General features: G+C 43.3%; 1 protein-coding gene across 6 annotated transcripts in view; it reads right to left on the bottom strand.

Moving 5' to 3' along the window:
* The window catches only part of PRR5 (proline rich 5), a 192,953-nt gene that overhangs the window by 48,732 nt on the left and 117,806 nt on the right, over positions 1-26,415 (bottom strand). For 4 of the 6 annotated variants that reach the window (XM_077469373.1, XM_077469377.1, XM_077469375.1 and 1 more), the window contains one exon: positions 17,646-17,726. The exons of the other annotated variants lie outside the window; for them this stretch is intronic. In XM_077469373.1, the coding sequence (XP_077325499.1) occupies positions 17,646-17,726 (81 nt within the window). The remainder of the gene's footprint in view (positions 1-17,645; positions 17,727-26,415) is intronic. 6 annotated transcript variants of the gene reach the window in all.

Below are 26,415 nucleotides of genomic sequence, written 5' to 3' on the forward strand. Positions count from 1 at the left end.
CCCTTTCCTGGCCGGCCGGGTAGCGTGCTCAGACAAGGGTCTGATGTGGACCTGGGGGGAACCCCCACGCCGATTTTTTCAGCGTTGGGGTTCCCCTTTAAGTCCATACCAGGTGGCAGGGCCAGCGACGTCTCCTTCGCTGGCCCCGCCTACCTGGAGACCCGCTTCGAAATGAGCGGACTTTCCTCCGCGTGTGTGGGCGAGTCCGTTCATTTCAAAAGTAGGGCGGATAGTACGGCGGACTTAGTACGCCGTATTAGTCCGCTGAAAAAGTGCCGTGTGTGGGCAAGTAGCCCGTTTGGAAAGTCGGACGGACAGTCTGCCGGGAAGTCCGCTACGTGTGTATGCGGCATTAGACATTCTTCTGGTGAAATCAATAACAGAGCTCTCAGGAGAACCTATGACGTATCAGTTAGTCCTAGGCTTTAGTTAGTTATTGTGCTGGAAAAAAAAACACATGGGGCTGGAAAAGGTGTTGGTTAGCACAAACATTTATTAGTTATTCTTTTTGGGGAAGCAGTATAGTAGTATTGGTTAGCAATACGTGTCAGTAAGCCTTTTTTTTTTTTTTTAAGAAAACAATTCCATGGTTCCCAGTTGAACCCCATAAGGGGCAGTTTCAGTTAGCAATTATTCTAGGAAAGCAATATGGTAACTTCCAGTTGAACCTTATACTGTAAGTATAATTTAGTCCTAATTATGAGTTAGCCATTTTTCTTGGAAACCCATATGGTGCCTGCCAGTAGAAAAAGTGCCAGTTGACCCAATGTATCAGTATGCTATTCTTCTAGAGAAAAAACATAGTGGCAGCCAGAAGAACATAATACGTGCCAATTATTCCTGAGCATCAGTTAAGCATTCTTCTGGTGATGTCTGGGAAAAAATATGGTGGTTCACAGTAGAACCTAATAAGTGTTGGTTAGCCCTATGTATCAATTAGTCCATTTTGATGGCTCTCAGTAGAACCTAAGAATTGGCAGTTAACTGTTCTTTTGGAAAAACAATATAATAGCTCCCAATAAAACATAATAACTGTCAGTCATCTTTCTGGGAAAATTGTATGGCATGTGCTATAAGAACTGTCAAATCTACAAATATGACCTATACACAGTGTGTTATACTAACATTTTGTAGGACTTCAGCTTACTTTTTCATTAGTGAATACCGCCATGGGTGTATCTACTGCGAGGCAAATAAGGCATCACCCTGGTATTTTTCTTTCTATAGCCAGTGGTTGGCTCTTTTGTGATAGCAATGGGAGCAGCTTTGTAGCTGCTCGATTGCTATTACAAGCAACAGGAGGGGATGCCCCCCCGCCACCTTCCACCTTCCAAGAGACCCGAGCGACCAGCCTGCATGTCCACCGGCTGGCCATACAGCCAAGCAAAGCTGGGATCGGCTTTGATTGGCTGTTTATAACAGTAAACCAGAAGAGATGACATGACATCACTTCTGGTTTACTCGGAAACCATCAGCGCCAGTTTTTAAAAATCTAAAACATGCAAAAACACAGATCTGGTGTTTTGAATGCTTTTAAGTGCAGAGGAGGAATTGGGGTCTACTAGACCCCAGATCTCTCCATTAAGAGTACCTGTCACATGGCTATTGCTGTCACATGGATATTTACATTCCTTGTGATAGCAATAAAAGTAAAAAAAAAATCTATTTATTAACAATTTAAAAAAAATATTTTGTAAGTGCCCCTGTCCTCCTACGCAAACGTGCAATCAGCGATCATTCCACATGTGAGGTATCACCACAAATGTTAGATCATGGGCAGTAATTCTAGCACCAGCCCGCTAATGTAAATCTAATGTGGTAATCTGTAAAGGCTGTTAAAGTGTCACCTATGGATTGTAAAATTTACTTTGTCACACCTGTGGCTGGCAAATTATGCATATGGGACAAGATATATACTCACTAAACATACACTACACTTTTACTTATAGGTCACTATAGCACATTCCAACCTTTGAGATAAAAAAAAAAATTCTTGCCAGCAACCTGCCTAAACTCCACCTACAATTGGAACAGATTTGTACATCCTATGCTCAATAGTTGACAAGCTCCACCCTTTCCATGATTTATAAATTGGCACAATACCTCTAAAATAAAATAGCAGTTCCATCTGACAATGTACATTCGCCTCTGGCAGGCCTGCTTTGGAAACACCTCCACTTTTATGCATAAAACAGACATTCTTCTCTCCGCTTGTTATTGCTTGATGCCTTCAGCTTATTGGTCAGTTGAGGACCCAACCTAAGTTCAACCGTAACAATATTTATAAATCCTTATGAGCCTCTAAAGCTTTCACTGTTTATGTCCCCAAATCCCATTAACCTGTAAAAGAGTCATATAGTCAATGGTCCTTGTCATGAGGATGATTATAGATTTATAGGCAAGTTACTATCACTGGCTTAATAAAACTCAGAAGAAAGAAAATTAACATTTGCTCCATTAAATTAAATTGTTTCAATTAAGAAATAATTACTCCTGGGAGTGCCAATTATGCACATTTTCAGTCACTGCCAAGCTAACAAGGGTCACATCTTTTCTCGAGAAGAAGCGCATCTAGATTATACAATTGCTAAAAAATAAAATCAGCTGCCTTAGCAAATATAAAAAGGTATAAAAGAAAATGATGCCTGAATGGGCTTTTTTTTGGTGTCCTTACACCCAAAAAGAAATTTAAAACATTACATCTCACCAGTTCTTAGAAATGGTGGGTGCATTTGCTTTCTTTATTTCAGGTTTTTTTTTTTACCCTGGTGATCCTGACGGTATCACTTCCTGTCCTAAAGTGACAGCGCTCATTCACAGTACTGTATCTATGGCAGAGCAATGTAGTCACCCTAGGGTGCTTTCCTGTTTTGGACTACAAACACCTTCCTCTGTCCATTACATAGGATGTAGGGGTTGTGCAAGTTACAGAAGATAGTTCGAAAAACTGAGAACATTGTTTGACATATCAGATCAGGAAGTTGCAAGGACACTAGAATTCAGGATCAACAAGTATTTTATGCATTTACAGGTAATTTTACTAGTCAGAAAAAAGAAAACAAATGCAGCCATCACATCCAGAAATTGCTAAGCCACAATTTCAATAATCCATTAATGTAATCATTTTTATTCTTGGGTTTAAATATACTTCAGTCAACAAATGAGTAGATTCTCTTTTTTGCGAGGGGACCGAAGTAGACAAATCTCTGCTTCCCTAGTGCACCCGGCTAATGCATCCTGGGGCTTGAGACCACAATACTAACCATTGGAGCTGGAGGCGCAGAAAGAGGGATTTGCACTAAAGGCAGAGCCAGAGGAGTTCCTGGTGGCCAAGTATCCAGATCAGCGTACACTGTGCGCATGGGACTGATGTGTGGATGCTTGCATTGTACAAATTACTGCTGCTATAAGAGTGTGACTGACCATTTACCTAATAACACGAGACCACTGTATGCAGGAACTTAAAAGGACAGTACTTATGTGCACCACCTTAAAGTCTGGGCCTCACCATAAAGCCGGTAGAAGGCTGAATCTGTTTATAGGCAGAGGCACCCTTTGCAGTCCATATAAAGATTGCACTTTGAGGAGTTCACTGACTACTGTTTGCAAAGAAACAGTTACGTATTGCTTATCATTCCTAATACTGCTATTGCTGATATTATTCTTGGCTAGATATACAGTATTCCTGTGGTATACCCGCCGAGAGTGAGTCATATGATGCTCATCACTGTTAATCTGTTTGGAATTATAATTTTTCATTCTGATGACTGATTCTTTCAAGCACAGGTATTTGTTTGTGTCAATTCATATACTTTATTTGCAGTTAATTAGTCTGCCGTCTATTTCCTGGTACCCCTTTCATAGTTATGTACAGGATATTAATGTTGGTGCATATACAAGTATTTGCAGCAACCCTTCACTCAACCAGGTGTGTCAGAAGGGTCAATGCGGTTCCTAGAGTTGTAGAGTAAGAACACATAACCTGATACATCCAGTGGCTCTTCCAGGGGTAAATGCTACAAAAGGAGACAAATCCAGTCATAAAAAGTGTCCAGAACATACATTCTTTTCTTCGGACTGGCCTTTTACAGCACTCTGAGAGCACCACTTAGCTTTCAAAGCAAACAACAACTCTGTGTACGTAGGAGCATAGACACCCCCCACCCCTCGCGGAGCTACCTACTGACCAATAGGGGTGCTGATGCACATGCACTACTATCTCTGTTAAGAGAGGGCGGCAGTGATTCACGCTCTCCAACATCTTTTGAGTACAGGCAGATATCTTTATGTCTTATTGTGAAATGTATTAGGTCCTGTGATAAATCCAGGCAAATTAGGCAATTTTGGAAACATATTTTACATTTTGCTTTTCTTTTCCGGAACTTTACAAGTTATCATTTATATTCTATTTTATGTTTCTATTCTATATTAAGTTCATATTTCTTTTTGTTAAGATTAGGCTGTAAGTAATCTTCCAGAAACTTAAGCTGGCCACAGGTGGATTGAATCTCAGCTGGTTATACGGGGGACCAGGTAATATTTGATTTTCTTAAGGGCAGGCTGATTGTACCTCAGGTCGATCCATCAATCGACTTGGGTACAACCAGCATGTTGGATTTTTAGCATGCAATTATTGCAAGTGGCTATAGCTGCTGGCAGTAATCTCTGTGTTCTCCTGGCAGACACGGCCACCCACTGGGAGAACACAATAGCTTTGCGGGAGGGATTCCCCCATTAACACCGGCTGTGTTAATGGGATTCAAGTGCTTTTCTTTTCTTTCCTCTTTTACCCATGGTTGCAGGAAAGAAATTGCAAAATCTATGCCCTGCTTTAAGGCTGTGTGTGATAAGAGTTACATAAAAATACAGTAACTCACAACAGGATGGGCTGGCGGCTTCTGAAGATGTCTTCTTCCACCAGATTCTCCTCTTAGCACGTTTTGTTTCTTAAATTCTTACTTTCTGACACTACAACCAAGGCATGTATTATACAGGAACCCTCATTTTTTCTGGTTTCTGCCACTGAGGGCATTGAGCCAGCTAAGAGGAGTAATATAATATTTTATAGTTATAACTAAAAAGCATTTATCCTTCAACATACTACTTTACAAAAATGATACATTTATTACATAAGTGAGATATCTTTTTTGAAAAACAAAACCTTTTTCTGAGGATATTAGCCTGTAGCCACTTGCCAAGCAGTTTAAAGGATTATAAAGCATATTGTACATTACAATGAAGAACATGGCTGAGCTGCAGATTAAGGTAAAATTTTATGGTCTCCTACAGAATTTATGTTCCTCTTGATCATCCACTTAAAAGTATAAATTTGTTGCCTCATACCCACCGGATGAGCCAAGGAAGAGAAACAAGACAGAGCCAAGGAGAAGACTGTTATATGTCCCAGTCTTCAGATCATCTATCTTTGAGACAATTTTGGAGCTTGTTCAAATAACTTTTCTCACATCAGCATTTTTTACTTGGCAAAGTCAGTTTCACAACTTTTAGTGCAAAAAAAAAAAAAAAAGGTGAAAACATGCTAGGGCAGAGGAAACAGATTCTAAAATATTCAATTGTTTTATGGGTCACTACACATTGTACATCATCATTGTTCTTTGCAATAATTAACAGAATCAGCCAGTAGCCTCTACAGGTCCATCTAACATCGCAAATGTCTTATGCCAGCTTTCACAACCACGAGTGTTCTGTGCCAATCCTCTACTCTGTGCTGCCTAAAGAATGCTCCTTCTACATTCTCCAACAGTGGTTGTTTTTAAGCCCAAAAGAAACAAAAAAAAAAATTAAATTAAATGAACGTGGTTCTAAAGGCAGAAGGTTTTATACACTAATGCGATCTATGCATTAAGGTTCAAAAAAAACTTCTGGGTGTAGTGGTAACACATGACACAGCCAAGGCGTTCGACTCAGTAGAGTGGAAATACTTGTGGAAATGCCTACCACAATACGTCTTTGGCCCTAAATTTCTTAGATGGATCCCCTTGCTGTACCAGGCCCCACTAGCCAGAATAACAGCTAACGGATGGCAGTTAGATCATTTTAAACTATCCAGAGGCACCAGACAGGGCTGCCCTCTATACCCCCTACTGTATGCCTTGGCCACAGAACCTCTAGCAATATCCATCAGACGCAACCCATCGATACAGGGCTTACATGTAGGTGATATAGAAGAAAAAATAAGCATGTACGCTGATGACACACTACTATATCTAGCGGATTCAGGCCCCTCTTTGGCTGAAGCCCTACGAACAACTGAACATTTTGCCTAATTTTCCAGACTCAAGATCAACTGGGAAAAGTCACAAATTCTCCTACTTGATCTTGCTCCCTAAACTGAACTACAGACCCAATTACCCCTACAGCAAGTTAATAGTATCAGATACCTGAAAGTGGGTGTGACTAGGTCATCGATCGATTATGTCTCTCGAAATGTGGAACCAGTCTTCTCCCTGATTAAATTTAAAACACAAATATGGACATGCCTCCCTCTTGGGGTACTAGGTCGCATCAAACTCATTAAAATGATACTCCTTCCTAAAATACTATATATATTGTGGCAAACCCCTGTATATCCACCGCTGAAATATTTCAAAACCATAGATGCAATTCTCAAACCCTTTGTTTGGGGGAAAAACAGACACAAATTAGCATGGCGACTACTCAGAAACCACCCTGATCTGGCCGGTACGGCCTTACTGGACTTCAGTCTATACTACTTAGCATCCCAACTATCCCAATTATTCCATATAGATAAAATGGACAGGAAGAGATTAACTTTACTCCTATGCCCTGCCTGAGCCCAACTGACAACAGACCCCATTTGCACCATGGCAGCAGGCATTGAAAATATTACAAAAAAAAAGAACATAACTCCCTCCTAAACCACTATAGAAAGATATGGAGGCCTCTGTCAAACTAGACATACCCTTACATAACGGCTACTCTCCCATCTGGCATAATAGAGCACTCAAAGAACTTTTGATTGTACCAGATTCGGAGGCTTGGTGTAGAAGCAGAATTTTCGACCTCTCACATTTACTCACTTGCTGGCACATTGAAAACTTTTGATTAAAACTAGAATTCACTCTCCCGAATTGCATGTTTTTCCGATTTCTACAAGTCTGACATGCTATTCACTCCCAATTCCCAGAATCGATACCTAACCGCACCCACAATCCTATAATGCATGTAGTCAAAAATGAAGACCCCCAGAAATTATTAATATTTTATAACATGCTACATACACCCTCGTCAATGAAAATAACCTATAATATAAAAACACGATGGTAAGGGGACATAGGGAACTTAGAGGACGAAGACTGGAATGAGGCATTGGACACGTGCAAAGCTGTCTCGCCCAAACTATCTGGCAGAGTAACTCAAATATACATTCTACACCGTACATACCTCACACCAGTAAGAATGGCTAAATTGAATCAGGGACAACCTTCCACATGTCTATTATGTGATCGAGAAACAGGCACATTCTACCACCTCCTGTGGTCCTGCCCATACATGCAGGGATTCTGGAAACAGGTGGTAGATTTCCTTCATGACAACATGGGGTCCCTGCTGATTGTAGACCCCAAACCATGCCTACTAGGTATTTTTACAGACGCTGACAACAAAAAATATACCAACATTTTTATGCATGAGACTCTATTTTCTGCCCAGAAAACAATCGCTAAACTTTGGATGAGGCAGGCTACCCCCAGACTATCTGACTGGAAGACTGACGTAAACATCACATTGCCCTACAAAAAAATCATCTAAATTAATAGAGGGTGCCCTGCAAAATATAACAAAGTTTGGGACCGCTGGCCTAATGTACCGTATCTGACACATGTGTATAGCACTGCAGAACATGGCACCCTCTGTCATGTGCCGCCCATCTGGGCCCGAGTCATATATGCCACTTTCTTCAAGCCTATATAAGCGAAAAACATATATTGATGCTCCAAAAATAAACAAACTACATAGCAACAGTCTCTAATTGATCAGGAACTTTATGTGCTACCTATACATGTTATATGTGGAATGATTGTACTGAAGAAAAATATTTGTGCATTGGAAAATTCTACACTTTTGCGGGAAATAAAAAATAAAAAAATCTTTTCTGGGTGCAGTTGCTCCCCCAGGTCCATTTATACTTACCCATCTTGATCCAGGGATGTGAATGAGAGCAGCGGCTCTCCCAGATCTCTCTCTCCTCATTGGCTCACACAGCAGTGGGAGCCATTGCTTCCTGCTGCTGTCAGTCACAGCCAGTGAGCCAATATAGGAACGGGGGACAGGCTGACAATGTCCATTCACAAGAGTGCGGCTCAGGGGCAAGCCAGCTTGAGTGTCCCATACATAGCTAGATGCTTTCTATTGGGGAGGAGCCAGGACCTCTGGCAGGTCCCCGTGTGATTCCTGCAATTTTGAGTACATTCATGCATCGCACAAGTGTAAACAAAGCCTTCATACACTTGCCGAAGGATTACCGAGTCTAAATAATCAGTCTTAAGTTTTTACACAGCATTCTCACACAGCACAGCCAGGTAAATTACACCAGTTGAGAAATACATTGGTGTTGTTTCTCTATCCTCCATTCTACTAAATGAAGAATTAATAACCATCAAGAGACTGGTCATGTCATGTCTCTGATCACTCTGCTCTCTCCTCCTATCAGCATATTCATTTTCAGAACATTTGCATGCAGCTTAACTAAATGTCACCCAGTTCCACACATCCCACTTCCAATCTGAGCTCTGCTGAACAGAACCTGCAACAGGCTGATACCAAGTCACGTTCAAATACTTACAGTGCCTTGAAAAAGTATTCACACCCCAATTTTCCAAATTTTGTCATGTTACAAGCAAAAAAGTAGATGTATTTTATTGGGATTTTATGTGCTAGACCAACACAAATTGTGAAGTGGAAGAAAAATGATAAATGGTTTAACATTTTTTACAAATAAATATCTGAAAAGTGTGGCGTGCATTTGTATTCAGGTCCCTTTACTCTGATATCCCTAACTAAAATCTAGTGGAACTAATTGCCTTCAGAAGTCATCTAATTAATAAAAAGAGTCCACTTGTGTGTAATTTCATCTCAGTATAAATACAACTGTTCTATGAAGCCCTCAGAGGTTTGTTAGAGAACTTTGGGCCCCTTTCACATGGGCTGTTTGATCAGGTCAGCCTGTCAGTTTTCCAGGCGGACCTGATCGGACACTCCATTCACATCTATGGAGCAGCGGGTGTCAGTGGTGACATGTCTGCTGCTATCCGATCCTCTCCACCAAAATCAGATGGATGGTGGTCCTATTTTCCATCCCTCTGATGGATCGGATGGGATCACATGGAAACGGACAAGCATTCCGTTTTCAACCAACCTCCCCACAGAGGAGAGCGGGACTCTGCCCAGCTTCGCTCTGCTCAGTAAGCGTAGACGAACCTGTCATCCGCCTGCTCAGCGGGCATCAGCGGATCGTTTCCCCACTGAGCAAGCGGAACCCACAGAATGGAGGCGCCCATGTGAAAGGGGCCTAAGTGAACAAACAGTATCATGAAGGCCAAAGAACACAGCAGACAGGTTAGGGATAAAGTTGTGGAGCAGTTTAAAGCAGGGTTAGGTTATAAAAAAATATCCCAAGAGTTTGGCACATCTATAAACCTACAAAGACATGGCCGTCTACCTAAATTGACAGGGCGGGCAAGGAGAGCATTAATCAGAGAAGCAGCCATGATACCCATGGTAACTCTGGAGGAGCTGCAGAGATCCACAGCTCAGGTGGGAGAATATGTCTACAGGACAACTATTAGGCGTGCACTCCACAAATCTGGCCGTTATGGAAGAGTGGCAAGAAGAAATCCATTGTTGAAAGAAAGTCATAAGAAGTCCCGTTTGCAGTTTGCGAGAAGCCATGTGGGGGACACAAAACATGTGGAAGACGGTACTCTGGTCAGATGAGACCAAAACTTAACTTTTTGGCCTAAAAGCAAAATGCTATGTGTGGCGGAAAACTAACACTGCACATCACCCTGTACACACCATCCCCACCGTGAAACATGGTGGTGGCAGCATCTTTGTGTTGGTCTATCACATAAAATCCCAAAATACATTTATGTTTGTGGTCGTAACATGGCAAAATGTATACTTTATCAAGACACTGTACACTGCTTTATAAAAAAGAAAAAAAAAATGTCTTCACAAATACTGTGCTGCAGTCTTTTATATGTGCCTTGAGTTCAACTTTAGGCCCCTTTCCCACGGGGCTGTCCGTTTTTACTACTCCACTTGCTCAGCGGAGATCGCTCCGTTGATCCCCGCTGGGCCGGCGGATGACAAGTCCATCTCCGCACTCTGTGCAGGGACGGACCTGTCAGAGTCCGCTCTCCTCTATGGGGGATCGGATGATTACGGACCGCCTGTCCGTTTCCATCTGATCCAATCCGCCAGACAGATGGAAAATAGGACATCCATCCGTCTGGATTTTGCGGAGCGGATTGGATCTCAGCGGACATGTCACCGTTGACATCGGTTTGCTCCATAGGCAGATCTGAACGGTCCGCATGTGTGAAAGGGGCCTTAGAGATGAGTAAAATAAACAAACAGTGAAAAGTACATTTCTTTAGGAATGGCTTACTATATTTTGACGGTCACAAGCTTTGTGAATCAGTAACAGCCTTCTCTGATAACCATCGGTAAATAAACCTGTCTTCAGCTACCTGGAAATCCGGCTCAGCCCTGACATAACCTCTGCATTCAATTTCTTCCTGAATGTTCCTTAAAGTAAACAAGATCACGATTCCTCTCTGGTCATATTTAACTAACGGGAAAGATTTACGGCTTCCTCAGCCGCATGCCAAACAACCGTCATCAGATGGCAATATCTCCGGATTTAGACCTGTGGCCTTGTGGGAAATTACTATCGCAGGATAATCAGAGATATGGAAACAGGGGAATGCGTCAGAAGGCCAGGGAGGCAACAATACTTATAATGACGTTTTATCCAAGAGTCTTTGCCCAAGTTGGACAGCTCTTTATTGTCACTTAAAAAGTACAGACAGCAAGGATGTCATTCAAAGTGCAATATCCACAGCCAAAGTCAGATTTAAGAGGACTGCAAGTTTGGTGGCTATGGGTTATTGCATTCTGGTTATGAAATAAAGCTGACCATAGATGGTTCGAATCTTGGCCGGTTCAGCAGGGATTGGAAACATGATTGGGACCACGTATGGGCAGACTGAATATGCCCAAGTTACAACCAGCCTGCTGGATTTTACATGTGATTATTGCTAGCGGCTATTATAGCCACTAACAGTAATCACTGTGTTCTCCCGGAACTAACTGTGTTGATGGTGCAATTTAGCAATTTTATTTCCTGTAACCACAGGTTGCAAGAAAGAAAATCACACCATCTATGGCTGGCTTAAGGTCAACATGGGGGCACTAATAGAATTCCAACAGGCTGTTGTTAGACAAGGATACACCAAAAGGGAAGCTAACAATTTCGCAGCTGAATGATGTAACAAGCACCAATGATATGGTCATCTTTGCTATTAGTCATGATACTTGTGACTATCAGGAATTTCATGTGTGATGTGTGAGAGGATCATAATCAGAAAGAGATAGAGCAGAGAGGTCATAGCAAAAGATAGAGAGAGACAAACAAAAAGTAGAAAAGGAGAGAAAGGGGTTGACAGAAAAAGGAGGAGGTTGGGGGGAGAAAGAAAAGAAAAGAAAAGAAAAGAAAAGAAAAAGAAAAGAAAAGAAAGAAAGGAGAAAGCAGCACAGTGGTTAAAGCAGCTGTAACCCTTATTTTAAAAAAGAAAAAAAGCACATTAAACAGCATAGTGCTTGTGTTATTTGTCCCTTTCCATGCTGTAAAATACCTGGTTGGTCCTGTCTATTCCTGTGTCTCCCTGTGTGTGCAATGCCACTGATCCATGATTTACGTGCATGCCTCTGTCATTCCGCTATGTTGAGAGAGTCTCTCCCCTCTCCCTCTCCTTGCCTGCCTGTCAGTTACTTAATTGAGAGGCTGAAAAAAGACACCAGTCCATCCAGTTAAACCTACGGTGTGTTTATGTCAATAGTACATCTTGTATATTGTGGTCGTTAAAGCGGAGGTCCACCCTAAAATGGACCTCCGCTCATCGGAATCCCCCCCCTCCGGCGCCACAATCGGCACCTTTCAGGGGGGAGGGGGGTGCAGTTACCTGGATAATCCAGGTAACTGCACCCACTTCCGGGCTAGCTCTCTGCGGAACGAGCGTAGGTTACGCCCCCGTTCCGCAAGCGCCCGCCCCCTTCAGCAAGTGCCCCGCTGCCTGCTGGGAAAAACACAGCTCCCAGAGGCAGCGGGGACCGTCCGGATTGCGCCGCGCGGCTCGCGCATGCGCAGTAGGGAACCGGGAAATGAAGCCGAAAGGCTGCATTTCCTGATTCCCATACCCAAGATGGCGGCGGGACCCGGCAGCCGAGCGAGCGATCGGCTTCGGGTGCCGACATCGCGGGCGCGCTGGACAGGTAAGTGTCACTATTTAAAAGTCAGCAGCTGCAGTATTTGTAGCTGCTGGCTTTTAAAAAAAAAAAAAAAACGCGGAGTCCCGGTGGACTCCCGCTTTAAGATCCCATCTAATCATTTTTTTTTTAAACTATCGGTTCTTCCTGCTGATACCACTACTTGTGGAAGAGAATTCCACATCCTTACCACTCTGACAGTAAAGAACTCTCTACAAAGTTTAAGGTTACACTGCTTCTCTTCCAATTTTAGTGAATGGCTGCATGTTTTTTTAAATTCCCTTTCACTGAAAAGTTTTTACCCTATGCAAGGGTCACCTGCATAGGGAAAAAATGTTGGCATCCCGAATGTACATTGGTGAAACAGTGACCTTACTTTTACACAATAAGACCCCTTTCTCACAGGGGCACTTTGCAGGTGCTATTTTTAGCACTGCAGCACCTGCAAAGTGCCCTGAAAGAGCCGCTCCTGTGTCTCCAATGTGAAAGCTTTCACACTGGAGCGTTGCGCTGGCAGGACGCTAAAAAAAGTCCTGCTAGCAGCATCTTTGGAGCGGTGAAGGAGCTGTGTGTAAACTGCTCCTGTTCATTGAAATCAATGGGCAGCATGGCTATACTGCCGGAAAAGCGCTGCTACAGCAGCGCAGCAGCGATTCACGGGTAGTTTTAACCCTTTCTTGGCCGTCAATTTCGGGGCACTATTTGGCTGCTAGCGGGGCGCTTTTACCCCTAGCTAGTGGCCAAATAGTGCCACAAAATTGACAGTAAAGCGGCACTAAAAATAGCGCCGCTTTACCGCCAACACACCCACCACCCCAGTGTGAAAGGGGCCTAAATGTGAATATGTACTTGTTATTTTTTTTTATGTAAATCTAAATGCATTTAGTATTTTTTATACATTTTCTGTACTATTTTATAAAGCACCACTCCCTAAAGTCCCTTGGGCCAATTGTTCTCTGTTTTTTGTTGTTCTGAATTATTGGGGACTGAGCGCTGCTCTGGTCTGAGCACGGGGGGGTCTTTGTTTTGTTTGTCTAGGAAAGTAAAAGAGTGGAGGAGAGATAAAAATAAAGTGAATAAAAGTGGCCACACACAAATTGGGATGATAATTCAATGCAACTAAAATAATGGGATAAGAATTGTAAACCACAGACCCTTTATTTAATTAATTTAGAGAGCTTTTTTTTTTTTTTTTTACACTAGCAAGTAGAGGTTTCTTTCAAATCAATGGTGAATCACTTAGTTGTGATCACACATACTTATTGATCACAAAACGTTACATATATGGCAATCTTAAGGGAAAGAAGGAGGGGAGGCGCAGAGAAACAGGATAGCTATACATTTCTTACCCTCCCAAAACTGACACATATTTCCTCTAAGTTTCATCAGTAATCACTGATGCAATGAAAATGAAATGATCTTGGTCAGGCAGTTCTGTAAATCATAATGTCACTATACCATGACTCATAATACAAGCATACTTTTCCCATCTATTATCTGAAGGAAGATACACTGTGTGATTTATATTCATTGTCGAACTTCATTACAGTTTCCAGTTTGAGGATCTTAGTCAATGTTTTCATTATTTTTATAATAAATTGTCACCCAGGCAAAACTAACACTCTCTAAATCCTGGTATCCCCAGATGGAATATGCCATCTATATATCTCTATCTAGATATACATATATATATATATATATATATATATATATATATATATATATATATATATATATATATATATATAGAGAGAGAGAGAGAGAGAGAGAGATATCTATATATAGATGTATATCTAGATAGAGATATATAGATGGCATATTCCATAACACTCTCTAAATCCTGGTATCCCCAGATGGAATATGCCATCTATATATCTCTATCTAGATATACATCTATATATAGATATCTCTCTCTCTCTCTCTCTGTGTGTGTCTGTGTGTGTGTGATCATTATTCATAGGGGCCAAGTTATGTTGAACAGGCCGCTTATTCATAATGAATGGTCTGCCTGGCAACACATGACAATGGCCCAAAAATCCATATTTTTTGCAATACTCCATAATGAACAGTATGTATGTCGTGGTGTGCTGCAGTGCTGGTGCATTGGTTTCTATTGCGTTAAATTTCCGTTCAAAATAAATGGCATCGCAAAGCACTCCATCGCGGTGCGCATGTTGAGATAACACATGAATTTGAACGGCTCTTTAACCAGAACAAATGCACGGACCAAAAAAAGACAGATGAATGGTGGAAGTTCTTGTCTGCATACTTGTAAAAAATAAAAAGTGATTCCTGTTGCACACAACCTTATTATAAAGAATTAAAATAAATATATATATATATATATATATATATATATATATATATATATATATATATAGAAAGCTGCACACATATATAAATGTTCTCTGCACTCAAAGTAATATACAAGGGGGGTGTTTTATGTGGCGCTAACCAAACTATTCAAAATCATACATTAATTATAAATAAATATATAATGAATCCTTAATCCTTCCTGGAGCATGACCGGATGCTCTATGCTCCTCCAGCCATACTCCAGGAAGGATTAAGAGGAGGCCGTTTTCGTATTCGAGGGAGATAGAGCCCCAGCCGATGTTTAACCACTTCCCACCCGGCCAATGCACATATACGGCCGGGTGGGAGCCGTCTACTCCTGATAGGATGTTCAGGAACGTCCATCAGGAGGAGCGGGATCGCGCGCGCGCATGCCCGCGCAGCGGCGCGATCCCGATGCGCCCGTGTCACCGGGACACGGCGCATCTCAGATCGGCAGGAGGGCTCTGTGATTGGCCCCCCTGATCACATGACGGCCGTGTCCAATCACGGCCGTCATGTGATGTAAACAAACAGCCGGTTGCTAGGCAATCGGCCCCTCCTCTCCTCACACAGAAGTCATCGCTGAGGAGAGGAGAGCAGATTGCTGCAGCCGGCTGATGATCAGTGAGTATGAGCTGTTTTTTACAGCTTTTTACTCACTGATCTTCAGTCTAGTGTAAACACACAACACACCACACAGTGTAAACACAGTCCCCACATATGTCCCCATAACACACATGTCCCCAAAACATACATGTCCCCAAAAAATAAAAACACATGTCCCTAATAATAAAAACATGTCCCCCACATATGTCCCACTAAAATCACTTGTCCCAATGATTATCTGCACACATATGTACGTGATCACTTGCACACATATGTACATGATCATTTGCGTACATAAGTCCGTGATCACACAAACCAATTATTATACACTTAACGGAATTTTTTTTACCAAAAACATGTAGCAGAATACATTTTGGCTTAAATTTATGACAAAATTTGATTTGATTGGATTTCTTTTAAAATAGAAAAAAGAAAATATAGTTTTTTTTCCAAATTTCCGCTTTTTTGCGCTTATATCACAAAAAATAAAAAACGGAGTCGTGAATAAATACCACCAAAATAAATCTCTATTTGTGCGAACAAAATGATAAAAATTTAATTTGGGTACAGTGTAGCATGACCGCGCAATTGTCACTGAAATCGCTAGAGCGATGAAAGCTGAAAATTGGGCTGGGAAGGAAGGGGGCGAAAGTGCCCTGTATTGTAGTGGTTAAGGATCTGGTTTTACTACTCATTGGAAGCCCCCCCTTTTTCTTATATATACTTACCGGTGTGTGGATATTGGAGGAATAATTGAGGATCCGGAGGTTTATGTATAAGAGGTCGAAGAATACCTATTTAATCACCCCTCAAGCATGACCCAGTTCATAGGGACCATTACTAGAGGTGAGAGGCTGGGGTAAACAGTGGGTGCACTTGGAGCACTGAAGTTTAAAGGAACGGTGGATTTTTCACTGATTATTTACACCTGCATGTTCATCTTTACTGGCTGGATAGAGTGCACAGTTTGTCTGAGTGGATTGTTTACATATTGCTGCACTTTGCACTGGATGGACTTATACCCATTGGAGTTTTTTTGGAAGATTTGATTTGATATAATACACATCTATAGGATTTGCACAGCATTGCACTATTGCATGGACTTATTGATTGCATATTGTTTAATGCACTGTACTATTTTTATTTTCAATACGTCATATTGATATTTCATGCACTTTACGGTTTTGCACATTTTTGCACAGTGTTTACACTTTTTTGCACATTGTTTACATAATATTTATATTCATTATATATTTATTTATAATTAATGTATGATTTTGAATAGTTTGGTTAGCGCCACATAAAACACCCCCCTTGTCTGCATACTTGTTTCAAGTCAGTGCCTTCATTTATTAACGTAAAAGAATCAGCTTGACGGCCAGGCAACCAGCATTATCAAAAGAAGAGGACAATGACAACTTCTGTTCCTCTTATGACACATTTCCTTGTAATGCAAAACAATGGATTTTGTATTTGATGTTCTTTCTCAAAATTATTAAGCATAATATTAAATATGATAATATTATGATATTATTAATCTAAAATGTCTTCAGACTAAAACTGTGCTACCCTTTTCCTGTAAATATGATGGTAGGTGTTATGTTATCCAAGGAAGGACTGAACTGGGGGTTGGTGGCCTTGCTGGCATTATACACTATAGCTAGCTAGCTGATCCTGAACCTGTGTTTATGGACTTCCAACTTTCTTTGGGGCACCGAGATGTCACAGGACTGAATGCCAGGAGCTGTAAAGTCTGATGCCGAAAGATGTGAAATGTGTCACAATCAACTATATTTGTTATGAACCTCAATCTTTCACTAAGCCCACTAATTATTGAGGTGCCATGCAACACTTCAGAGGGTAAACGTTCCTTAAACTACAGAATTGTATCCCTACCAGGAAAGGACCACTTGTTAGGAGCCTAAAGCAGCAGGGTCCTTTTCACTGGTGGAGAGAGACCCAATCTGGAGGGGCTGTCTGCCCTCCTGGGCTATTTGTTAAGGCCTGAAAGAGATTGTTTTGGGCCCTGGCTCGTGGAGAGCCCGAGGTCTACTGCTAAAGTGTGGAGAATGGGCAGCCCACCACCACCAGCCAAAGGTTCTCAGTCCTCCCTTGATGTTATCCCATTTAGTATTGTAGTTAAATTCAGTATCCATAAGCTCTACACTCACCGGACCCCTTCATTGAGGTTGTAGAGTTCATGATCCTGAAGTCCTTTCTTCTGAAACACGGATATTACTCCATTGTGGATGCTGAAAAGAAGCATATGGCATTAAAACCAGTTCTATCAAAGTTTTCATCCCAGCGATTTTAACATTTATTACAACCACCATAGACTTCGAGTACAATTTTATATTTCAAATACAATGTTGTACTTGAAGTCAGCTGAATTACCATAAGAAAAGGATTACCCAACCAAACAGTGCAAGAAGGATAACGGGGCAGGTTTATCAAGATGTCTGTGGCAATAATGAAGGCAAGTAATCAGTAATGGGTGGCAGGGCCGAATTAAGAGCATCATTTGCTTGGTGCTGAGGATTTTGGTGGGCCTTTTAGGGGGCACCCTTGTGTGTTTCTAAGAGCCTGTGTTGGCATGAGCCCAAACTCTAAAGGGTACATGCAAACAAGGGAAGCCTGGCATTTGATTTGCCAGGTTGCTGTAAGGGCCGTGCATTGGCGAGCCTGTGTTGGCATGAGCCCAAACTCTAAAGGGCACATGCAAACAAGGGAAGCCTGGCATTTGATTTGCCAGGTTGCCGTAAGGGCCATGCATTGGCGTGCACTCTGAGCTGAAAGAGTGCAGCCGAGCAGGCCTAACATTATGGAAGCCACAGATTTCTGCAAGAGCCCTGCATTGGCGTGCACCAGGCTTCCGTTAGGACTGCTTTTGCTGCGCCCATTATCAATCCCACCACCCTGCCCAGGCGGTGCATGCGGAATGCAGGGCCCGTCAGGGGAGAACCCTATTGGCCCATTGCTGTTCATGAGCAGTGTGTTCTTTTTGGGTGGCTGGGCCTATATTAAGGTAGGGGCCTGGAGCTGCAGCTCCAATAGCCCCTGCATTAATCCAGCCCTGATGGATGGGCATTTGGAAGAATCCGCATCCCTGCTCCTATTATAATCATTTAGCCTTTCCTCTCTGGGTCTATCATCAAAAAAAGTTTAAGGGTGCACGTTCATGAGTGTAAACTGGTTTTTGGGTTTGCATAGAGTCTAGACTTTACCAAAAGTATGTTATTAAATATTATTGGTGACATTTTGAAAAAGGTAGTGTAAGTCAATGGGCAAATTGCTGAATTTTAGTTCTTTTAAAGTGGTTGTAAACCCATATAAAAAACAAAAAAAAAAACCCTGCAAGAAAAAAGGCATAATGAGCTAGTATGCATCGCATACTAGCCCGTTATAAAATACTTACCTTAGATCCAAGCTGTCGCAGTGGTCCCCGAAAACCACTGCGACATGTCTCCCAGAGTTATTTCCGGGTTCATGGGCTCTGGCGTGGTTATTGGCCAGAGCTGGGATGACGTCACTCCCATGCATGCACATGGGATCCACTGGCCACGGCATAGGCCCTTTAGAAACGGCATGATTGAACGGTTTCTTCAGTGTGCATGCGCGAGATGAAGTCGGCGCAAGCGTATATGGTAAATATCTCCTAAACCATGCAGGTTTAGGAGATATTTACAGTACCTACAGGTAAGCCTTATTAGAGAGTATGTAATAACTGTATAGAGAATGTAGAAAGTGTCAACCCTGATTTCCCTGCTCAGAGCTGGCAGTGTATGTTGTTAAGTATCATAACTGAAGTGATGACTTGTAAAACATGCCCAGACAGATGGGGGAATCTTATCATTAGGAAAATGGCTGTCAAAATGATAAATTCAACTGAGCTAAACTGTCTCATTTCATGACACCATAGACTGCAGGCTTGTGTGACAGTGAGAACAAAGTCATCCTGGGAGCCGAGTCCTTTACAGTATATGTGTGGCAAAATTATGAGACATGACAGCCAGTCCTCCTACATCGCCAGTGCTAAAATACCACCAGCTATTTACAATGAATAGGTGAGTAAGGACAATGCTGCTCTGGCTTAAAGTTTGTTTCCATGTTTGCAGCCAAATTATTATAACATTTACTTTTAATTTGGTACCTATTCCTATTCAAAGAGCATAACCTAAAAATACTATTTGCTGCTTCCCCTCTTACTTACTAAAAAATCTCTTTCTTAGCTTTCCTCTACTATGTTATGCAAAGAGGGGGGTTTATAGGGTTATGTTTACCATAATTAACACTGCCTTCACTGTGTTGGCAGATGTTATTATCAGTTGTAAACTAGATGTGCACACTGTGTCCTAATAAGGGGTTAAGAATCTCAACGTTTTAGTGGTACATTGTATATTAACAATGCAAACTGCCTGTAGAGTCCTATATATAAACCTGCTCCAAAGAAACAACTAGAACTACACTCACCAGCCACTTTATTAGATACACCTGTTTAATTGCTTAGTAACACAAATTGCTAATCAGGCAATCACATGGCAGCAACTCAATGGCGTCAGGCATCTAGACATGGTGAAGATGACTTGCTGAAGTTTAAACCGTGCATTAGAATGGGGAAGAAAGGGGATTTAGGTGACTTTGAAGGTGGCATGGTTGATGGTGCCAGACAAGCTATTGGGATTTTCACACACAACCATCTCTAGGGTTTACAGAGAATGGTCCGAAAAAAAGAAAATATCTATTGAATGGCAGTTGTGGGGGCGAAAATGTCTTGTTGATGGCAGAGGTCAGAGGAAAATGGGCCGGCTGGTTCGAGATGATAGAAAGACAACAGTAACTCGAATCAATACAACACATAAAAGCTTGAAGCAGATGTGCTACAGCAGCAGAAGACCAAACTGGGTGCCACTCCTGTCTGCTAAGAAGAGGAAACTGAGGCTACAATCCACACAGGCTCACCAAAATTGGACAGTAGAAGATCGGAAAAACGTTGCCTGGTCTGATGAGTCTCGATTTCAGCTGAGACATTCAGATGGTAGGGTCAAAATTTGGAGTAAAACAACATGAAAGATTGGATCCACCCTGCCTTGTATAAACAGTTTAGGCTGGTGGTGTAATGGTGTGGGGGATATTTTCTTGGCACACGTTGGGCCCCTTAGTACCAATTGAACATTGTTTAATTGCCACGGCCTACCTGAGTATTGTTGCTGACCATGGCAATCCCTTTATGACTACCGTGTACCCATCTTCTGATGGCTCCTTCCAGCAGGAACATGACAATGAGTTCACTGTACTCCAATGGCCTCCACAGTCATCAGATCTCAATCCAATAGAGCACCTTTGCAATGTAGTGGTGGAGATTCTCATCATGGGCGTGCAGCTGACTAATCTGCAGCAACTGCGTGATGTTATCATTGTCAATATGGATCAAAATCTCTGAGGAATAGTGATGGCCGAACGGTTCGCCCGGCGGTCGTTTCGCGGCGAATTTCCGACATTCGCGGTCCGCACGTTCGAACGCCTTTTTCCGTCGTTCGCCGCGGCGGACTTACGTGTTTAATGTATACAAGAACTTTAACCTTTGGTGACACGTTTATCATGTGATACAGGACAGCCAATTGAGACATGACAGCACATGGACACTTGTACATTCCCCCTAACCTATAAATACACCCGATCCGGTGGCCATTTTACATTCTTTCTTCTGTTAAGATAGGGACAGGTTCCTGTGTGGAGTAGGGAGAGATAAACCACTAGCTATTTGGTACACAAAAGTTCTTTTCAGGACTGGTATAGGTGTTAGGTGTTGATAGGTTTGCTGTGCTGCTGATTCTTGCAGCAGCCTGAGTGTCTTTTGTTAGTTTAGAGAAAGGGAAAGGACGGTGTATGCTACAGGGACAGCCAGATTAGTCTTTCATCATCATCATCATCATCATCATCATTAGCTGTTACTATCAAGGTCCACAAAAGAGCTGTTCCAGTAACCACTAATCGTTCTCTTTTTTTGCCAATTTGTATAGGGACAGGAAGGAAGCAGTGTTGTCAGGCAGTGAGGGTAATTTTAAAGACTTGCTGTTATTATTAGTTCCACAAAGGTTCTTTTCAGGACTGGTATCAGTGGTACAGTAATAGGCTTGTACATGTATAATATTCTTTCTTCCAAATATAGAAAGGATATTATACTTGACTGCTGCCCTTCTGCTGCAGTCTGCTAAACATTCACAACTCACTTGTTCCACAAAAGTTCTTATAAGGACTGGTAACTTGGTATAGGGTGCTACGGTACATAGGCTTGAGTGCGGTACAGTCTGCTGTTCTGTAAGGACCGCTATCGGTCCACAATAGATAGGGTTGACGTGCACCACTGCTGACCGCTGCCCTATACTGCAGCAGTCCTTCAGCGGTATAGGGACTGACGTACAGTCTGCTAATCACTAACACACAACCTGCTTGTTCCACAAAAGTTCTTATAAGGACTGGTAACTTGGTATAGGGTGCTACGGTACATAGGCTTGAGTGCGGTACAGTCTGCTGTTCTGTAAGGACCGCTATCGGTCCACAATAGATAGGGTTGACGTGCACCACTGCTGACCGCTGCCCTATACTGCAGCAGTCCTTCAGCGGTATAGGGACTGACGTACAGTCTGCTAAACACTAATACACAACCTGCTTGGTCCACAAAAGTTCTTATAAGGACTGGTAACTTGGTATAGGGTGCTACGGTACATAGGCTTGAGTGCGGTACAGTCTGCTGTTCTGTAAGGACCGCTATCGGTCCACAATAGATAGGGTTGACGTGCACCACTGCTGACCGCTGCCCTATACTGCAGCAGTCCTTCAGCGGTATAGGGACTGACGTACAGTCTGCTAAACACTAATACACAACCTGCTTGGTCCACAAAAGTTCTTATAAGGACTGGTAACTTGGTATAGGGTGCTACGGTACATAGGCTTGAGTGCGGTACAGTCTGCTGTTCTGTAAGGACCGCTATCGGTCCACAATAGATAGGGTTGACGTGCACCACTGCTGACCGCTCACCTATACTGCAGCAGTCCTTCAGCGGTATAGGGACTGACGTACAGTCTGCTAATCACTAACACACAACCTGCTTGTTCCACAAAAGTTCTTATAAGGACTGGTAACTTGGTATAGGGTGCTACGGTACATAGGCTTGAGTGCGGTACAGTCTGCTGTTCTGTAAGGACCGCTATCGGTCCACAATAGATAGGGTTGACGTGCACCACTGCTGACCGCTGCCCTATACTGCAGCAGTCCTTCAGCGGTATAGGGACTGACGTACAGTCTGCTAAACACTAACACACAACCTGCTTGGTCCACAAAAGTTCTTATAAGGACTGGTAACTTGGTATAGGGTGCTACGGTACATAGGCTTGAGTGCGGTACAGTCTGCTGTTCTGTAAGGACCGCTATCGGTCCACAATAGATAGGGTTGACGTGCACCACTGCTGACCGCTGCCCTATACTGCAGCAGTCCTTCAGCGGTATAGGGACTGACGTACAGTCTGCTAAACACTAATACACAACCTGCTTGGTCCACAAAAGTTCTTATAAGGACTGGTAACTTGGTATAGGGTGCTACGGTACATAGGCTTGAGTGCGGTACAGTCTGCTGTTCTGTAAGGACCGCTATCGGTCCACAATAGATAGGGTTGACGTGCACCACTGCTGACCGCTCACCTATACTGCAGCAGTCCTTCAGCGGTATAGGGACTGACGTACAGTCTGCTAATCACTAACACACAACCTGCTTGTTCCACAAAAGTTCTTATAAGGACTGGTAACTTGGTATAGGGTGCTACGGTACATAGGCTTGAGTGCGGTACAGTCTGCTGTTCTGTAAGGACCGCTATCGGTCCACAATAGATAGGGTTGACGTGCACCACTGCTGACCGCTGCCCTATACTGCAGCAGTCCTTCAGCGGTATAGGGACTGACGTACAGTCTGCTAAACACTAATACACAACCTGCTTGTTCCACAAAAGTTCTTATAAGGACTGGTAACTTGGTATAGGGTGCTACGGTACATAGGCTTGAGTGCGGTACAGTCTGCTGTTCTGTAAGGACCGCTATCGGTCCACAATAGATAGGGTTGACGTGCACCACTGCTGACCGCTGCCCTATACTGCAGCAGTCCTTCAGCGGTATAGGGACTGACGTACAGTCTGCTAATCACTAACACACAACCTGCTTGTTCCACAAAAGTTCTTATAAGGACTGGTAACTTGGTATAGGGTGCTACGGTACATAGGCTTGAGTGCGGTACAGTCTGCTGTTCTGTAAGGACCGCTATCGGTCCACAATAGATAGGGTTGACGTGCACCACTGCTGACCGCTGCCCTATACTGCAGCAGTCCTTCAGCGGTATAGGGACTGACGTACAGTCTGCTAAACACTAATACACAACCTGCTTGGTCCACAAAAGTTCTTATAAGGACTGGTAACTTGGTATAGGGTGCTACGGTACATAGGCTTGAGTGCGGTACAGTCTGCTGTTCTGTAAGGACCGCTATCGGTCCACAATAGATAGGGTTGACGTGCACCACTGCTGACCGCTGCCCTATACTGCAGCAGTCCTTCAGCGGTATAGGGACTGACGTACAGTCTGCTAAACACTAATACACAACCTGCTTGGTCCACAAAAGTTCTTATAAGGACTGGTAACTTGGTATAGGGTGCTACGGTACATAGGCTTGAGTGCGGTACAGTCTGCTGTTCTGTAAGGACCGCTATCGGTCCACAATAGATAGGGTTGACGTGCACCACTGCTGACCGCTGCCCTATACTGCAGCAGTCCTTCAGCGGTATAGGGACTGACGTACAGTCTGCTAAACACTAATACACAACCTGCTTGGTCCACAAAAGTTCTTATAAGGACTGGTAACTTGGTATAGGGTGCTACGGTACATAGGCTTGAGTGCGGTACAGTCTGCTGTTCTGTAAGGACCGCTATCGGTCCACAATAGATAGGGTTGACGTGCACCACTGCTGACCGCTCACCTATACTGCAGCAGTCCTTCAGCGGTATAGGGACTGACGTACAGTCTGCTAATCACTAACACACAACCTGCTTGTTCCACAAAAGTTCTTATAAGGACTGGTAACTTGGTATAGGGTGCTACGGTACATAGGCTTGAGTGCGGTACAGTCTGCTGTTCTGTAAGGACCGCTATCGGTCCACAATAGATAGGGTTGACGTGCACCACTGCTGACCGCTGCCCTATACTGCAGCAGTCCTTCAGCGGTATAGGGACTGACGTACAGTCTGCTAAACACTAACACACAACCTGCTTGGTCCACAAAAGTTCTTATAAGGACTGGTAACTTGGTATAGGGTGCTACGGTACATAGGCTTGAGTGCGGTACAGTCTGCTGTTCTGTAAGGACCGCTATCGGTCCACAATAGATAGGGTTGACGTGCACCACTGCTGACCGCTGCCCTATACTGCAGCAGTCCTTCAGCGGTATAGGGACTGACGTACAGTCTGCTAAACACTAATACACAACCTGCTTGGTCCACAAAAGTTCTTATAAGGACTGGTAACTTGGTATAGGGTGCTACGGTACATAGGCTTGAGTGCGGTACAGTCTGCTGTTCTGTAAGGACCGCTATCGGTCCACAATAGATAGGGTTGACGTGCACCACTGCTGACCGCTCACCTATACTGCAGCAGTCCTTCAGCGGTATAGGGACTGACGTACAGTCTGCTAATCACTAACACACAACCTGCTTGTTCCACAAAAGTTCTTATAAGGACTGGTAACTTGGTATAGGGTGCTACGGTACATAGGCTTGAGTGCGGTACAGTCTGCTGTTCTGTAAGGACCGCTATCGGTCCACAATAGATAGGGTTGACGTGCACCACTGCTGACCGCTGCCCTATACTGCAGCAGTCCTTCAGCGGTATAGGGACTGACGTACAGTCTGCTAAACACTAATACACAACCTGCTTGGTCCACAAAAGTTCTTATAAGGACTGGTAACTTGGTATAGGGTGCTACGGTACATAGGCTTGAGTGCGGTACAGTCTGCTGTTCTGTAAGGACCGCTATCGGTCCACAATAGATAGGGTTGACGTGCACCACTGCTGACCGCTGCCCTATACTGCAGCAGTCCTTCAGCGGTATAGGGACTGACGTACAGTCTGCTAAACACTAATACACAACCTGCTTGGTCCACAAAAGTTCTTATAAGGACTGGTAACTTGGTATAGGGTGCTACGGTACATAGGCTTGAGTGCGGTACAGTCTGCTGTTCTGTAAGGACCGCTATCGGTCCACAATAGATAGGGTTGACGTGCACCACTGCTGACCGCTCACCTATACTGCAGCAGTCCTTCAGCGGTATAGGGACTGACGTACAGTCTGCTAATCACTAACACACAACCTGCTTGTTCCACAAAAGTTCTTATAAGGACTGGTAACTTGGTATAGGGTGCTACGGTACATAGGCTTGAGTGCGGTACAGTCTGCTGTTCTGTAAGGACCGCTATCGGTCCACAATAGATAGGGTTGACGTGCACCACTGCTGACCGCTGCCCTATACTGCAGCAGTCCTTCAGCGGTATAGGGACTGACGTACAGTCTGCTAAACACTAATACACAACCTGCTTGGTCCACAAAAGTTCTTATAAGGACTGGTAACTTGGTATAGGGTGCTACGGTACATAGGCTTGAGTGCGGTACAGTCTGCTGTTCTGTAAGGACCGCTATCGGTCCACAATAGATAGGGTTGACGTGCACCACTGCTGACCGCTGCCCTATACTGCAGCAGTCCTTCAGCGGTATAGGGACTGACGTACAGTCTGCTAAACACTAATACACAACCTGCTTGGTCCACAAAAGTTCTTATAAGGACTGGTAACTTGGTATAGGGTGCTACGGTACATAGGCTTGAGTGCGGTACAGTCTGCTGTTCTGTA

The sequence above is a fragment of the Lithobates pipiens genome, unplaced genomic scaffold (assembly GCF_037356315.1).
Source record: "Lithobates pipiens isolate NorthernLeopardFrog02 unplaced genomic scaffold, aLitPip1_a1.2 Scaffold_8, whole genome shotgun sequence".
In the NCBI taxonomy this organism is placed as follows: domain Eukaryota; kingdom Metazoa; phylum Chordata; class Amphibia; order Anura; family Ranidae; genus Lithobates; species Lithobates pipiens.